Source organism: Scyliorhinus canicula, chromosome 23, assembly GCF_902713615.1.
Source record: "Scyliorhinus canicula chromosome 23, sScyCan1.1, whole genome shotgun sequence".
Classification (NCBI taxonomy): Eukaryota; Metazoa; Chordata; class Chondrichthyes; order Carcharhiniformes; family Scyliorhinidae; genus Scyliorhinus; species Scyliorhinus canicula.
Genome location: NC_052168.1, coordinates 24827373 through 24845617, shown reverse-complemented (window position 1 = coordinate 24845617; position 18245 = coordinate 24827373). Strand labels below are relative to the sequence as shown.

General features: G+C 49.8%; 1 protein-coding gene across 3 annotated transcripts in view; it reads right to left on the bottom strand.

Moving 5' to 3' along the window:
* The window catches only part of LOC119956324 (galanin receptor 2b-like), a 30874-nt gene that overhangs the window by 2173 nt on the left and 10456 nt on the right, over window positions 1-18245 (bottom strand). For all 3 annotated transcript variants that reach the window (XM_038783458.1, XM_038783457.1, XM_038783456.1), the window contains exon 2: window positions 14610-15012. In XM_038783458.1, the coding sequence (XP_038639386.1) occupies window positions 14610-14956 (347 nt within the window). In that variant the 5' untranslated portion in view covers window positions 14957-15012. The remainder of the gene's footprint in view (window positions 1-14609; window positions 15013-18245) is intronic.

The window sequence follows — 18245 nt, the reverse complement described above, 5'->3', positions numbered from 1 at the left end:
CACTCCAGAATCTAGAACCGACTCCAGGATCTGAACCAACTCCAGGATCTGAACTGACTCCAGAATCTGGAACCCACTCCAGGATCTGGAACCCCGTAGTGTACCACAGTGGGAAAGACGTGCACGAGGTGGCTCCTGCTTGAGAACAGAACATTTTGAGTGTGTCTTTGAGTAAATGTGTGTGTGTGAGAGTGTGTGTGAGGGTGTGTGTGTTTGAGTAAATGTGTGAGTGTGAGGGTGTGTGTGAGGGTGTGTTTGAGTGAATGTGGGTGTGTGTGTGTGTGTGAGTAAGCATGTGTGTGTTTGAGTAAATGTGTGCGTGAGAGTGTGTGAGGGTGTGCTTGAGGGAATGTGTATGAGGGTGTGTGAGTGTGAGGATGTGTGTGTGGGTGTGTTTGAGGGAATGTGTATGTGTATGAGGATGTGTGTGTGTGAGGGTGAGTGCAATTGAGTGAATGTATATTTGTGAGTGAGGGTGTGTTTGAGTGAATGTTTGTGTGTGAGGGTGTGTAATAAGTTGTGTGTGAGTGAATGTGTTTGAGTGAATGAGGGTGTGTTTGAATCAATGTGTGTGTGAGTGAGCGTGTGTTTGAGTGATTTGTGTGAGGGTGTGTGTAAGGGAGGGTGTGTGTGAATGAATTGTCATAGGACTGTCCTTTAAGAAAGAGTTTTGTCTTATCACATGGCTTCAGTGATGTCATTGTGTGGGTGGAGCTGGGCTGTGGCTCTGTGAACTGTTTTTGGTTTCACTTTCACATTTGGCTGCTGTGGACTCAGACAGAGAACAGAAGTGGGGGGGGGGGAGAAACAGCAACAGCCAATCACGTGGCACCACGGTTGGTTCTACTGCAGAGGGGAGGGGTGATAAGTTTGACAGTGCAATAGTTATAGGGGATTCAATTGTAAGGGGAATAAACAGGCATTTCTGTGGCCACAAATGCGGTCCAGGATGGTATGTTCCCTCCCTTTTCTTGGGTCAAGAATGTCTCGGAGCGGGTACAGGACATTCTGGAGGGGGAGGGTGAACAGCCAGTGATTGTGGTACACATCAGTACAAACGACATAGGTGAAAAAACAACATAGGATGAGGTCCTAAAAGCAGAATACAGGGAGCTAGGAAGGAAGTTAAGAAATCGGACCTCAAAGGTAATGATCTCAGGATTACTACCGGTACCACATGCTAATCAGAGTAGAAATGACAGGATACGTGGCTGAAAGGATGGTGTCAGGGGGAGGGTTTCAGATTCCTGGGGCATTGGGACTGGTTCTGGGGGAGGTGGGACCTGTACAAACTGGACGGGTTACACCTGGGCAGGACTGGAACTGATGTCCCAGGGAGGCTATTTGCTACAGCAGTTGGGGAGTGATTAAACTAATGTGGCAGGGGGATGGGAACCGATGCAGGAAGTTGGAAGGTAGTAAAACAGGGATTGAAACAAAAGGCAGTAAGGGGGAAAGTGTAAGGCAGAGAAGCCATAGTCAAAAATCAAAAAGGGCGACAGTACAAGGTACAGTGACTGAGGGGAGCTCAGTGAATAGGCCCAGTAATACTAAAAGGAATAAAACGGGAAGTAAAAACACAAATGGAAAGCGACGCAGCAGGTTGTTACATGAAGATATGGGTTCAACGACAAGGAAAATTAGGAGAAATGCTAAGAGGAAAAATAACTTAGGCGAGGTTATTGATCGAGGTGTTAAGATTCAAAACAGAGGTATAAAAGCCAACATAAGTGTACTTTACCTGAATGCTCGTAGTATTCGGAATAAGGTAAATGAGTTGATGGTGCAAATCACCGTGAATGACTGATTTAGTGGCCATTACTGAAACATGGTTAAATGATGGTCACGACTGGGAGTTAAATATCCAAGGGTATCAAACTATTCAGAAGGACAGAGTGGATGGCAAGGGAGGTGGTGTAGCTCTGTAATTTAAGGATGACATCCGGGCAATAATAAGAACAAAGAACAAAGAAAATTACAGCACAGGAACAGGTCCTTCGGCCCTCCCTGCCTGCGCCGATCCAGATCCTTTATCTAAACCTGTCTCCTATTTTCCAAGGTCTACTTCCCTCTGTTCCCGCCCGTTCATATACCTGTCTAGATGCCTCTTAAATGATGCTATCGTGCCCGCCTCTACCACCTCCGCTGGTAAAGCGTTCCAGGCACCCACCACCCTCTGCGTAAAAAACTTTCCACGCACATCTCCCTTAAACTTTCCCCCTCTCACTTTGAAATCGTGACCCCTTGTAACTGACACCCCCACTCTTGGAAAAAGCTTGTTGCTATCCACTCTGTCCATACCGCTCATAATTTTGTAGACCTCAATCAGGTCCCCCCTCAACCTCCGTCTTTCCAATGAAAACAATCCTAACCTACTCAACCTTTCTTCATAGCTAGCCCCCTCCATACCAGGCAACATCCTGGTGAACCTCCTCTGCACCCTCTCCAAAGCATCCACATCCTTCTGGCAATGTGGCGACCAGAACTGCACGCAGTATTCCAAATGTGGCCTAACCAAAGTCCTATACTACTGTAACATGACCTGCCGACTCTTGTATTCAATACCCCGTCCGATGAAGGCAAGCATGCTGTATGCCTTCTTGACCACTCTATCGACCTGCGTTGCCACCTTCAGGGTACAATGGACCTGAACTCCCAGATCTCTCTATACATCAATTTTTCCCAGGTCCCTTCCATTGACCGCTCTTGAATTTGATCTTCCAAAATGCATCACCTCGCATTTGCCTGGATTGAACTCCATCTGCCATTTCTGTGCCCAACTCTCCAATCTATCTATATTTTGTTGTATTCTCTGACAGTCCTCCTCGCTATCTGCAACTCCACCAATCTTTGTATCATCTGCAAACTTGCTAATCAGACCACCTATATCTTCCTCCAGGTCATTTATGTAGATCACAAACAACAGTGGTCCAAGCACGGATCCCTGTGGAACACCACTAGTCACCCTTGTCCATTTTGAGACACTCCCTTCCACCACTACTCTCTGTCTCCTGTTACCCAGCCAGTTCTTTATCCATCTAGCTAGTACACCCTGAACCCCATACGACTTCGCTTTTTCCATCAACCTGCCATGGGAAACCTTATCAAACGCCTTACTAAAGTCCATGTATATGACATCTACAGCCCTTCCCTCATCAATTAACTTTGTCACTTCCTCAAAGAATTCTATTAGGTTTGTAAGGCATGACCGTCCCTGCACAAAACCATGCTGCCTATCACTGATAAGTCTATTTTCTTCCAGATGTGAATAGATCCTATCCCTCAGTATCTTCTCCAACACTTTGCCTACCACTGACGCCAAGCTCACAGGTCTATAATTCCCTGGATTATCCCTGCTACCCTTCTTAAACAAAGGGACAACATTAATAATTCTCCAGTCCTCCAGGACCTCACCCATGCTCAAGGATGCTGTAAAGATATCTGTTAAAGCCCCAGCTATTTTGACCCTCGCTTCCCTCAGTAACCTGGGATAGATCCCATCCGTCCTGGGGACTTGTCCACCTTAATGTCTTTTAGAATATCCAAAATTTCCCCCTTCCGTATGACAACTTGACCTAGAGTATTTAAACATCCATCCCTAGCCTCAACATCCGTCTTGTCCCTCTCCTTTGTGAATACCGATGCAAAGTACTCATTAAGAATCTCACCCATTTCCTCTGAGTCCACACATAAATTCCCTTTTTTGGCTTTGAGTGGGCCAATCCTTTCTCTAGTTACCCTCTTGCTCCTTACATACGAATAAAAGGCTTTGGGATTTTCCTTAACCCTGTTAGCCAAAGATATTTAATGCCCCCTTTTAGCCCTCTTTATTGCACGTTTGAGATTCGTCCTACTTTCCCGATATTCCTCCAAAGCTTCATCAGTTTTGAGTTGCCTCGATCTTATGAATGCTTCCTTTTTCATCTTAGCTAGTCTCACAATTTCACCCGTCATCCATGGTTCCCTAATCTTGCCATTTCTATCTCTCATTTTCACAGGGACATGTCTGTCCTGCACTCTAATCAACCTTTCCTTAAAAGACTCTCACATTTCAAATGTGGATTTACCCTTAAACAGCTGCTCCCAATCCACATTCCCTAGCTCCTGCCGAATTTTGTTATACTCTGCCTTTCCCCAATTTAGCACTCTTCCTTTTGGACTACTCTTGTCCTTGTCCATGAGTATTCTAAAACGTACGGAATTGTGATCGCTATTCCCAAAGTAATCACCGACTGAAACTTCAACCACCTGGCCGGGATCATTCCCCAATACCAGGTCCAGTATGGCCCCTTCCCGAGTTGGACTATTTACATACTGCTCTAAAAAACTCTCCTGGATGCTCCTTACAAACTCTGCTCCATCTATATCTCCAATACTACACGAATCCCATTCAATGTTGGGGAAGTTTTAAAAAAAATAAATTTAGATTACCCAATTATTTTTTCCAATTAAGGGGCAATTTAGCGTGGCCAATCCACCTACTCTGCACATTTTTGGGTTGTGGGGGCGAAACCCACGCAGACACGGGGAGAATGTGCAAACTCCACACGGACAGTGACCCAGAGCCAGGATCGAATCTGGGACCTCAGCGCCGTGAGGCGGTTGTGCTAACCACTAGGCCACCGTGCTGCCCTTAATGTTGGGGAAGTTAAAATCTCCCATCACAACCACCCTATTGCTCCGACATTTTTCTATAATCTGTCTGCATATTTGTACTTCTACTTCATGCTCACTTTTGGGTGGCCTGTAGTAAAGTCCCAACAATGTTACTGCACCCTTCCTATTTCTTAGCTCCACCCATATTGCCTCAGTGCTCGAATCCTCCATCGTGCCCTCCTTAATCACAGCTGTGCTATCATCTCTGACGAGTAATGCAACTCCTCCCCCCCTTCTACCTCCCTCTCTATCCCTCCTGAAGCATCTATACCCCGGGATATTCAGTTGCCAGTCCTGCCCTTCCCTCAACCATGTCTCAGTAATACCAATAACATCATATTCAACATACTGATCCAAGCCCTAAGTTCATCTGCCTTACCTGCTACACTTCTCGCATTAAAACAAATGCACCTCAGACCACTTCCCTTTGCGTTCATCATCTCTTCCCTGTCTACTCTTCCCCTGAGTCACAATGAGTTTATTATCTCGTACCTTACTGGCGTTAGTTGCTGCTTCTTTACTGACCTCTAACTTCCTAATCTGTTTCCCATCCCCCTGCCACATTCGTTTAAAAGGGATGACATCGGTGCTATGGAGGATAAGGTTGAATCCATTTAGGTGGAAATCAGGGATAGTAAGGCGAAAAAGTCACTGATAGGAGTTGTCTATAGGCCACCAAATAGTAACATTATGGTGGGGCAGGCAAAGAAATAACTGATGCATGTAGAAATGGTACAGCAGTTATCATGGGGGATTTTAATCTACATGTCGATTAGTTTAACCAGGTCGGTCAAGGCAGCCTTGGGGAGGAGTTTATAGAATGTATCCGTGATAGTTTCCTAGAACAGTATATAATGGAACCCACGAGGGAACAAGTGGTCCCAGATCTGGCCCTGTGTAATGACACAGGATTGATTCATGATCTTATAATGTGGAGATGCCAGCGTTGGACTGGGGTGAGCACAGTAAGAGGTCTTACAACACCAGGTTAAAGTCCAACATGTTCGTTTCAAACACTAGCTTTCGGAGAGCTGCTCCTTCCTCAGGTGAGGAAGGAGCAGTGCTCCGAAAGCTAGTGTTTGAAATAAACATGTTAGACTTTAACCTGGTGTTGTAAGACTTTTTATAATGATCTCATAGTTAGGGATCCTCTTGGAAGGAGCAATCACAATATGGTGGAATTTAAAATACAGATGGAGGGTGAGAAGGTAAAATCAAACACTAGTGTTTTGTGCTTAAACAAAGGAGATCACAATGGGATGAGAGAAGAGCTAGCTAAGGTAGACTGGGAGCAAAGACTTTATGGTGGAACGGTGGAGAAACTTCCAAGCAATTTTTCACAGTGCTCAGCAAAGGTTTATACCAACAAAAAGGAAGGACGGTAGAAAGAGGGAAAATCGACTGTGGATATCTAAGGAACTAATGGAGAGTATCAAATTGAAGGAAAAAGCATACATAGTGGCAAAGATTAGTGGGAGACTAGAGGATTGGGAAATCTTTAGGGGGCAACAGAAAGCTACTAAAAAAGCTATAAAGAAGAGTAAGATAGATTATGAGAGTAAACTTGCTCAAAATATAAAAAGATAGTAAAAGTTTCTACAAATATATAAAACAAAAAAGAGTGGCTAAGGTGAATATTGGTCCTTTAGAGGATTGGAAGGGAGATTTAATAATGGGAGATGAGGAAATGGCTGAGGAACTGAACAGGTTTTTTGGGTCGGTCTTCACAGTGGAAGACACAAATAACATGCCAGTGACTGATGGAAATGAGGCTATGACAGGTGAGGACCTTGAGATGATTGTTATCATTAAGGAAGTAGTGATGGGCAAGCCAATGGGGCTAAAGGTAGACAAGTCTCCTGGCCCTGATGGAATGCATCCCAGAGTGCTAAAAGAGATGGCTAGGGAAATTGCAAATGCACTAATAATAATTTACTGGTGATAATTTGCTCGGGCTTTTCTCTTTGGAGCGGAGGAGGATGAGAGGCGACTTAATAGAGGTTTATAAGATGATGAGGGGGATAGATAGAGTGGACGTTCAGAGACTATTTCCTCGAGTGGATGTAGCTGTTACAAGGGGGCATAACTATAAGATTCAGGGTGGGAGATATAGGAGGGATGTCCGAGGTAGGTTCTTTACTCAGAGTGGTTAGGGTGTGGAATGGACTGCCTTCTGTGATAGTGGAATCGGACACTTCAGGAACTTTCAAGCGGTTATTGGATAGGCACACGGAGCACACCAGAATGACAGGGAGTGGGATAGCTTGATCTTGGTTTAGGACAATGCTCGGCACAACATCGAGGGCCAAAGTGCCTGTTCTGTGCTGTACTGTTCTATGTTGTATGTGTGTGAGGGTGTATGTGTGAGAGGGTGTGTGTGAGGGGGTGTGTGTTTGTGTGTGGGTGTGTGTGAGGGTATGTGTGTGAGGGTGTGTGTGAGGGTGTGTGTGTGGTGTGTATGAGATGGTGTGTGTGAGGGTGTATGTGAGGGTGTGTCCGTGAGTGTGTGTGTGAGGGTGTGTGTGTGAAGGTGTATGTGAGGGTGATGTAAGGGTCTGTGTGAGGGTTTTTGTGTGAGTGTGTGTGAGGGAGTGTGAGGGTGTGAGAGTGTGTGTGTGTGAGGGTATGTGATTGAGGGTGTGTGTGTGAGAGTGTGTGTTAGGGTGTGTGTGTGAGGGTACGTGTGAGGGTGTGTGTGTGAGGGTGTGTGTGAGGGTGTTATGTAGGGGTATCTGTGTGAGGGTGTGTGTAGAGTGTGTGTGAGGGTGTGTCTGTGGGGTATGTGTGTGAGGTATGTGTGTGAGGGTGTGTGTGTGAGAGTGTGTGTGAGGGTGTGTGGGAAATGTGTGTGAGGGTGTGTGTGAGAGTGTGTGTGAGGGTGTGTCTGTGGGGTAGGTGTGTGAGGGTATGTGTGTGAGGGTGTGTGTGTGAGAGTGTGTGTGAGGGTGTATGTGAGGGTGTGTGTGAGGGTGTGTGTGAGGGTGTGTATGTGAGGGTGTGTGTGTGAGGGTGTGTGTGTGAGGGTGTGTGAGGGTATGTGTGTGAGGGTGTTTGAGTGAGGGTGTGTCTGTGGGGTATATGTGTGAGGGTATGTGTGTGAGGGTGTGCGTGTGAGGGTGTGTGTGAGGGTATGTGTGTGAGGGTGTGTGTGAGAGTGTGTGTGAGGGTGTGTTTGTGGGGTATGTGTGTGAGGGTATGTGTGTGAGGGTGTGTGCGTGACAGTGTGTGTTAGGGTGTGTCTATGGGGTATGTGTGTGAGGGTATGTGTGTGAGAGTGTGTGAGGGTATATGTGTGAGGGTATGTGTGTGAGAGTATGTGTGTGGGGTATGTGTGTGAGGGTATGTGTGTGAGGGTATGTGTGTGAGGGTGTGTGTGTGAGGGTATGTGTGTGAGGGTGTGTGTGTGACAGTGTGTGTGAGGGTGTGTCTGTGGGGTATGTGTGTGAGGGTGTGTGTGAGGGTATGTGTGTGAGGTTGTTTGAGTGAGAGTGTGTGTGAGGGTGTGTGTGTGAGGGTATGTGTGTGAGGGTGTGTGTGAGGGTATGTGTGTGAGGTTGTTTGAGTGAGAGTGTGTGTGAGGGTGTGTGGGGTATGTGTGTGAGGGTGTTTGAGTGAGAGTGTGTGTGAGGGTGTGTGGGGTATGTGTGTGAGGGTGTGTGTGAGGGTATGTGTGAGGGTATGTGTGTGAGGGTGTGTGTGAGGGTATGTGTGTGAGGGTGTGTGTCAGGGTATGTGTGTGAGGGTGCTTGAGTGAAGTGTTTTTGTGTGTTTTTGCTGTGAACATTATGTGAATCGATGCCTCCTGTTTACAGAACCGGTTCCCTTCACTGAGCGGACTATGGATTATGTATAATTTTGTCTGTTTCATTCCCTGTTCATTTCTAATTTAATTTCTTGTCTGGGAAATTAATTCCTTCCCAACTCAAGACGCAAATTATTTTCATATTGACTCGGGTTTTTAGTGGACGGACACTTTGATTGATGGTTAGGAACACAAACTGCCTTCCTGAACCCGCTGTCGTCCCTGAGGTGTAGGTACACCCACAGTGCTGTTAGGGAGGGAGTTCCAGGATGTTGCCCCAGTGACAGTGAAGTAACGGCCGATATATTTCCAAGTCAGGATGGCGAGTTGCTTGGAGGGGAGCCTCCAGGTGGTGGGGTTCCCAGGTATCTGCTGCTCTTGTCCTTCTAGATGGTAGAGGTCGTGGGTTTGGAAGGTGCTGCCTAAGGAGCCTTGGTGAGTTCCTGCAGTGCATCTTGTAGATGGGACACACGGCTGTCACTGTGCGTCGGTGGTGGAGGGAGTGAATGTTTGTGGAAGGGGGATCAATCAAGCGGGGCTGCTTTGTCCTGGATGGTGCTGAGCTTCTTGAGTGTTGTTGGAGCTGCGCTCATCCAGGCAAGTGGAGAGTATTCCATCACACTCCTGACTTGTGCCTTGTAGATGGTGGACAGGCTTTGGGGGGGTCAGGAGGGGAGTTACGGACGCAGAATTCCTAGTCCCTGGCCGCTCTTGTAGCCACAGTATTTCTCGCTGTTTCAGTAACTAATAAGCTTGACATTAATATGCACAGGAATATTTAAATTTGATCTTATAGCAAATTGTTTCGTGAATTTTCTTCTACTCTCCTTATCCAGAGCATTGAAGAAGGGCAGAGTGTCGAGGGACAGAGTGTCGAGGGGCAGAGTGTCGAGGGGGAAGAGTGTCGAGGGGGGCAGAGTGTCGAGGGGCAGAGTGTCGAGGGACAGAGTGTCGAGGGGCAGAGTGTCGAGGTAGAATGTCGAGGGGCAGAGTGTCGAGGGGCAGAATGTCGAGGGGCAGAGTGTCAAGGGGCAGAGTGTCGAGGGGGCAGAGTGTCGAGGGGACAGAGTGCCGAGGGGCAGAGTGTTGGGGGCAGAGTGTTGGGGGCAGAGTGTTGGGGGCAGAGTGTTGGGGGCAGAGTGTTGGGGGCAGAGTGTTGGGGGCAGAGTGTTGGGGGCAGAGTGTTGGGGGCAGAGTGTTGGGGGCAGAGTGTTGGGGGCAGAGTGTTGGGGGCAGAGTGTTGGGGGCAGAGTGTTGGGGGCAGAGTGTTGGGGGCAGAGTGTTGAGGGGCAGAGTGTTGGGGGCAGAGTGTTGGGGACAGAGTGTCGAGGGGCAGAGTGTTGAGAGGCAGAGTGTCGAGGGGGAAGAGTGACGAGGGGCAGAGTGTCGAGGGGGAAGAGTGTCGAGGGGCAGAGTGTCGAAGCACAGAGTGTCGAGGGACAGAGTGTCGAGGGGCAGAGTATCGAGGGGCAGAGTGTCGAGGGGCAGAGTGTCGAGAGGCAGAGTGTCGAGGGGGGAAGAGTGTCGAGGGGCAGAGTGTCTGCACCTCGACACTCTGTCCCTCGACACTCTGCCCCTCGACACTCTGCCCCTCGACACTCTGCCCCTCGACACTCCGCCCTCGACACTCTTCCCCCCTCGACGCTCTGCCCCTCGACACTCTGCCCCTCGACACTGCCCCTCGACACTCTGCCCCTCGACACTCTGTCCCTCGACACTCTGGCCCTCGACGCTCTGCCCCTCGACGCTCTGCCCCTCGACACTCTGCCCCTCGACACTCTGCCCCTCGACACTCTGCCCCTCGACACTCTGCCCCCTCGACACTCTGCCCCTCGACACTCTGCCCCCTCAACACTCTGCCCCTCGACACTCTGCCCCCTCGACACTCTGCCCCTCGACACTCTGCCCCTCGACACTCTGCCCCTCGACACTCTGTCCCCTCGACACTCTGCCCCTCGACACTCTGTCCCCTCGACACTCTTCCCCCTCGACACTCTGCCTCTCGACACTCTGCCCCTCGACACTCTGCCCCTCGACACTCTGTCCTTCGACACTCTGCCACTCGACACTCTTCCCCCCTCGACACTCTGCCTCTCGACACTCTGCCCCTCGACACTCTTCCCCCTTGACACTCTGTCCCTCGACACTCTGTCCCTCGACACTCTTCCCCCTTGACCCTCGAGGGGCAGAGTGTCGAGGGGCAGAGTGTTGAGAGGCAGAGTGTCGAGGGGCAGAGTGTCGAGGGACAGAGTGTCGAGGGGTAGAGTGTCGAGGGGCAGAGTGTCGAGGGGCAGAGTGTCGAGGGGCAGAGTGTTGAGAGGCAGAGTGTCGAGGGACATCTGCGGCCATGATCAGCAGGACCACGACGCCAACCTCCATCGATTTCTCCAAACCGCCCAAAACGTAACCTCACTTACAACAAGGAGAAATACGTTTTCCGCACTACCAGGCTAGCCATCCTCGGCTACATTGTGGAAAACGGGGTCCTGGGGCCTGACCCTGACCATATGCGCCCCCTCCTACAACTCCCCCTCCCTCACTGTCCCCAGGCCCTCAAGAGGTGCCTTGGATTTTTTTCCTATTACGTCCAGTGGGTACCCCAGTATGCAGACAAAGTCCGCCCACTATTTAAAGCCACCCGTTTCCCACTGTCAGCCGAGGCTCGCCAGGCCTTCAACTGCATCAAGGAGGACATCGCCAAAGCCACCATGAGTGCGGTGGACGAGTCTGTCCCCTTCCAGGTGGAGAGCGACGCTTCAGTGGTCGCTTCCGCTGCCACACTGAACCAAGCAGGCAGGCCGGTAGTGTTTCTTTCACGCACCCTCCCCACCTCTGAACTTCGATACTCCTCGGTCGAAAAGGAAGCTCAAGCCATCTTGGAAGTCATGCAGCACTGGAGGCACTATCTCGCTGGTAGGAAGTTTACCCTCATCACCGACCAAAGATCGGTTGCCTTCATGTTCGATAATTCGCAGCGGGGTAAGATAAAAAATGATAAGATCTTGAGGTGGAGGATCGAACTCTCCGATATAGTGTATCGTCCTGGGAAGCTCAACGAGCCCCCAGATGCCCTATCCCGCGGCACATGCGCCGGCGCGCAAGACGACCGACTACAGGCTATCCACGACGACCTCTGCCACCCGGGGGTCACCCGGCTCGCCCATTACATCAAGGCTCTCAACCTGCCCTTCTCCACCGAGGAGGTCAAAACTGTAACCAGGAATTGCCAAATCTGTGCAGAGTGTAAACTGCACTTCTATCGACCAGATAAGGCCCACATGGTAAAGGCTTCCCAGCCCTTTGAACGCCTCAGTATTGATTTCAAAGGGCCCCTCCCCTCAAATAATCGCAATACCTATTTCCTTAATATTATAGACGAGTTCTCCCATTTCCCGTTTGCCATTCCATGCCCCGACATGACCACCCCCACCGTCATCAGAGCCCTGCACAGTGTCTTCACACTCTCTGGTTTCCACAATTATGTCCACAGTGACAGAGGCTCATCCTTCATGAACGACGAACTGCGTCAGTACCTGCTCAGTAAGGGCATCGCCTCGAGCAGGACTACCAGTTACAACCCCAGGGGGAACGGGCAGGTGGAGAGGGAGAACGCGACGGTCTGGAAGACCGTCCAACTGACCCTACGGTCCAGGAATCTCCCGGTTTCCCACTGGCAGGAGGTCCTCCCAGATGCGCTCCACGCTATTAGGTCCCTCCTTTGCACGGCCACAAACCAGACCGCTCTGACCGCTTGTTTATCTTCTCTAGGGGAACTACCACAGGGGCCTCGCTTCCTCCCTGGCTGAGGATACCAGGCCCTGTCCTCCTTCGGAAACACGTTCAGACCCATAAGACCGACCCCCTGGTAGAGAGGGTCCAGCTCCTGCACTCGAACCCACACTATGCATACGTCGAACACCCCAATGGCCGGCAGGATACCGTCTAACCTCCGAGACCTGGCGCCCGCAGGCTCCTCCACCACTACCACTAATGTACCCCCCCACACTATACCCCGCCCAACCTCCCATGTCCTGCGCCCCCGCATCTATTTGGTTTCCGCGCTCCCTTCCACCCGGCACACCAGTCCGCAGGAACGAAGCTCCGGAAGAACCGCTCCCCGGAGTCCACCACCGGGCTCACACTGAACAGACTACCACAGCCGTCTGAAACGGCTGCGACACCAGTGCTTCGTCGGTCACAACGTACAATCCGGGCACCGGACCGACTGAATTTGTGAACCCGTCACCCCCGAAGACTTAATTTCTTTACAGGAGGTGAATGTGGTGAATGTATAAGCACTATTAATTCACCAGTATACTGTGTTGCATTATACCATGCCATTAATCCTGTGGGCTCCATCTATGGGCCACTGTGTGGCTTCACCCACAGGGGGAGATGTGGAGCATGTATGGGCTCCGCCCATGGCTCCGCCCCTTATTGGAAGTATAAGAGCAGCTGACTTGCAGGACCGCCTTCAGTAATGTACCGGTCGCAGGCAGGCAAAGTTGTAAGCTGATTAAAACCACTGTTTACTTCGACTCGAGTCTCCGAGTGAATCGATGGTCGCATCAGCAGGTAAGCTTATTCACCAGTATACACTGTGTGATAATGTCTGCACAGGGCATGTTGGGCTGAATTGCTTCCGTCTCTGCACCGAACCTGGATATCAGCCTCGCTCCAGAGTCTAAGCAGCAATGTTACATTCCCTCTTTTTGACATAACATTTCTCTCCTTCAGGGCTCCCTGCCCTATGCCTCAGATGGGAAGACTCTTCAATGTGGCTGGAGCTGATGTTGTCCGCTAATCTTATTCCTTCTCCTGGTGCCTGGTCACACGCCACCCGCTCGCCCCCCCCCCCCCCCACCTGGGACAGAGTTGCAGCGAACCCACACTGAACACGGCCACTTGCTCCAAACAAATCGTCACATTCCACCCTGCTGCCACTCTCCATAAGAGGCTGGATTCTCCGTTCCCTCCCCCCACACAGCCTCGAGCTCCTCGGTGGCACGCCAGCCGTTGTCCCATTGAAGCCCCTCCACGCCGCGGGGCAGGGGTGTGTGCCTGCGAGAAAGAAAAATTCAGAGGGCTCGGGGAATGAAACGAGAACAGGATTAAGCCATTTAACTCCACATTCCGGCCTGATCGCCATATATCCTGATTCCTTCTCTCTTTCTACTCCCTTTTCTCTTGTGTGTTTATCTACTCTACCCGTAAAAACATCTCTGGCTATTCACCTCAATTACTCCACTCTAACTTCTAACCGTGGCCTTCCAACCATTCTTTCCTGAGGAGGTGCCTCGTGAACGCCTCATTGGATTTATTGGTGACTGTTCTGTCTCTCCAGTTGTACAATTTGAAACATAGTACACTCAGCATCGTGGAGAGGCAGTCACTGGACTAGTAATCCAGGGACCCAGATTAGTGCACCACGGACCTGGATTCAAATCCCACCACAGCAGGCGGTGAAATTTGAATTCAATTTTTTAAAATCTGTAATTAGTGGTTAGCACTGCTGCCTCACAGCACCAGGGACAAGGGTTTGATTCCGCCATTAGGTCACTGTCCGTGTGGAGTCTGCACGTTCTTCCTGTGTCTGCGTGGGTTTCCTCCGGGTGCTCCGGTTTCCTCCCACAAGTCCAAAGATGTGCAGGATTGGCCGTGCTAACATTGTCCTTTAATATCCAAAGATATGGGGCTGGATTCTCCGCGGGCGGGATGCTCCGTTTTGCCGGCAGCCCGGGGGTTTTCCCGACGGCGTGGGACTGCATCACAATGGGAAACCCCATTGGCAGTTGGCGTAACGGAGTATCCCGCTGGCGTGCTGGAACAGAAATGTGGCGCAGCGGGGCAGAGAATCCAGCCATGGAGGCTAGTAGGTGGGGTCTAGTGCCCTTTCGGAAGCTCGGTGCAGACTCAATGGGCCGAATGGCCTCCTTCTGCACTATAGGCAATCTATGATTGAGTCAGCGAAACAATTGTCATGAAAACTAGTCTGCTTCACCCATGCCCACGTAGGAAAGGGATGCGGTTGACTCTTACAAATGGCCGAGCATCCACTGGGGGCGGGATTTCCAGGAACACTCGATGCGGACAGCTGACTTCCAAAAAATTATAAAACAAATGACACGGACAACATGGGGTGTGGACTCACCTGTCGACAGACACAGAAGCCAACGTGAAGCTGCTAGCATACATGGTGAGGTATATGAAAAAATGGACCACTTTGCAAATGAATGTGCCAAAGAGCCAGCCGTCCAGGGTGTAGATAGTAGCTTGAAAGGGAACACAGAAGATAATAAAGAACAGATCGGCTATGCTTAAGTTTAAGATAAAGAGATTGGTTGTATTGTAACTCATCCGCCCATTCCTCAGCAACACTGCCAGCACTAGCCCGTTCCCCACAGTTCCAAGAAGGAAAATGAGCGAAAAAATGACTGGAACTATGATGCTTGCAGGCAGAAAATCTGGATTTTCGGAGATTTTCCAGTCGTCTGCCATGTTGGACAGCTTGTTGTCTGGTGGCAGGCTTTAACAAGCAAGAAGTTGATGAAATTCTGAAAAAAAAAATTAACAATGAAATTAAAATAAACACGGGGCTCAACCGGTGACATTTTTCCAGTTTTCTAATTACAAAATGATCTTCAATGCTTCACTCTTTCATGTGAGATATTCAGCTAATGCCGAGCAGAGGATCAGCGTTCATTCCCGATCCACATTCAGTTAGTTGAGTCAAGTTGGGATATCTCTCTTCCTCCTGAAACTAGGGAGAGGGTGGGGGGAAATTCCCAGCTGGAAAGGGTTGTGTGCATGTGTGTGTGAGGATGAGATTAGGCTCAGCCGTGGTGCCTCCCCCAGTCAAACAGCCTTCTCTGAAACGCAATGCCCAGGCTGGCTCAGAGAGCACGGCCAATGTGGCGAATTGCTGGAAACCAGACATTGCCTGTGGAATCGTAATCCAAGAAGAATTAACCCCCCACGCCCTCCTCGGGAGAGGACAGAATCAGAATAAAAGGAGGGGGAAAATTATTGAAAATTGCACCTGCCTGCTCCAACAGCATCTCTGCATTTATTACTTCCACAGGATTTTAAACTCAAAAGGCTTGAACACCAGTGACTTAGAAAGTCACAATACAGAAGGAGGCGAGCGTTCAGTCCATCGTGACTGGTCCAACAGCCCTGCCAGTCCCACAACCCCTGCTGGTCCCAAAACCCCGCTGGTCCCACAGCCCCGCTGGTCCCAAAACCCCGCTGGTCCCACAGCCCTGCCGATCCCACAGCCTCTGCTGGTCCCAAAACCCTGCCAGTCCCACAGCCCCTGCTAGTCCCACAACCCCTGCTAGTCCCATAGCCCCACTGGTCCCACAGCCCCGCTGGTCCCAAAACCCCGCTGGTCCCACAGCCCCTGCTGGTCCCACAGCCCCGGCTGGTCCCAAAACCCTGCCAGTCCCACAGCCCCTGCTAGTCCCACAGCCCCTGCTGGTCCCACAGCCCCTGCTGGTCCCACAGTCTCTGCTGGTCCCACAGTCTCTGCTGGTCCCACAGCCTCTGCTGGTCCCACAGCCCCTGCTGGTCCCACAGCCCTGCCAGTCCCACAGCCTCTGCTGGTCCCATAACCTCTGCTGGTCCCACAGCCCTGCCGGTCCCACAGCCCTGTTGGTCATACAGCCCCTGCTGGTCCCACAACCCCTGCTGGTCCCACAGTCTCTGCTGGTCCCACAGCCTCTGCTGGCCCCACAGCCCCTGCTGGTGGGTGCAACCCACCGTGCAACATCGAGGGCCGAAGGGCCTGTTCTGCGCTGTATCGTTCTATGTTCTATGTTCTATGGTCCCATAACCTCTGCTGGCCCCACAGCCTCTGCTGGTCCCACAGCCCCTGCCGGTCCCACAGCCCTGCTGGTCCCACAGCCTCTGCTGGTCCACAGCCCTGCAGGTCCCACAGCCCCGCCAGCCTCACAGCCTGGTTAAGGCTGAGAGGAGATAAGCCACAATTGCATAGATTGGCTCGAGGGGCTGAATTGCCGATTCCTGTTCCTAGTTCTTATGTTGTGCTCTTATCATTAATCTTAAAGAAATGTTAAGGCTCTGTGTATTTCTCAAGAATATTTTACAAGATTCTGCATCAGGTAGCCGATGCAAAAGCACAATGTGCATAAAGTCGTCTGCAGTGAGGTTTTAAAAGGCAACAAATTAAATTGTTAGTTGCTGTGATAAAGAAACCCTTTGATTTGCTGGTACCTTTCCTTACTTACTGTTATGCTAGACAATTTTCCTCTCATTTCTGCTCCCCCTTCCCCATTTTAATACTGTTCATCTGCAAAACAGTTTATCATAATCAAAGCAGCAGAAATTACAAATAACAATGAACTAATCAATGGAGATTATTTTTTAAAGCCAAAGAGAGTAGCTACTAAATGTTTCATGGTCATTGGATAAACATATGGATGATAAGGGAATAGTGTAGATGGGCTTTCGAGTGGTTTCACAGGTTGTCGCTGTGCTGTAATGTTCTATGTTCTATTATTAAGTAAGTGTAACACCTCACTGTCATAGAATCATAGAATTTACAGTGCAGAAGGAGGCCATTTGGTTAATCGAGTCTGCACCGACCCTTGGAAAGAGCACCCTACTTAAGCCCATCCCTCCACCCTATCCCCGTAACCCCACCCAATCTTTTTGGACACTAAGGGCAATTGATCATGGCCAATCCACCTAACCTGCACATCTTTGGGCTGTGGGGGAAACCGGAGCACCCGGAGGAAACCCACGCATACACGGGGAGAATGTGCAGACTCCGCACAGACAGTGACCCAAGCCGGAATCGAACCTGGGACCCTGGAGCTGTGAAGCAACTGTGCTAACCACTATGCTACCATACCGTCCCCACTGTGCTACCGTCCGGACAGAGGACAGTTAACCCAGGAAGTGTTAGACCATCGTGTCCTGCAATCAGCGATGAGTTGACCATGTTGGATAATGGTGAACTTCTAAACAGGGTTGTGTGCCGGTAGCTGGTCAGGGTGGGCTGTCAGCCTCCAGACAAACATGCGTCCAGCGATTCTGGTGAGTGGCAATCTCACCATCCTGAAGAACAAGTCTCCTGAACACACAGACTCCAACAACTCACTTACGTTTCCTCGTCACATGTATAACACTAGATGCCCCTACCAGCAATCTTAAATGTGGAAGTTGCAGTAAGAAATACTGACGTGTTCAATTAAATAAGAGCAAATTTACTTTTCAATCCCTCGTTTTATTTTTCCACCTCACAATTTTATCTCCATCTGTTAATCTGATTTACATTCAGCTACTGATCTTCATCTAATTATTGGATTACATAACATTGGCTGTCTCTCTCCTGTCAGTACTTTCACCTACCTGTACATTTTTTATAACTAGGCACCTCTACTGGTTCTATGTGTTCTTAATCTATTTTCTCTAGTAATTATTCAGCTGAACCTGTTTCCAGCTCTCTCTCCAAATCCAGTTCCACAAAAGAATGTTTTGCCATTATAGCCACACACAAATAGATGGCTACAGTTTAAACCAAGCACATCCACATAGATACATTCACAAAGATGGATTTAGCCGGCACACAAACATATTCTTACATCTGCACTTAGAGAATATATACACTGAAACAAACAGCATAGTATACTCATATACATGCATATGTATTCACATATAGTGTATACATTGAAACATACAGAATGATACATACAGAACGATACACACACGCACACATATACACACATACACGGTGCCTATGAAATTCAAACTCTGATTTTTA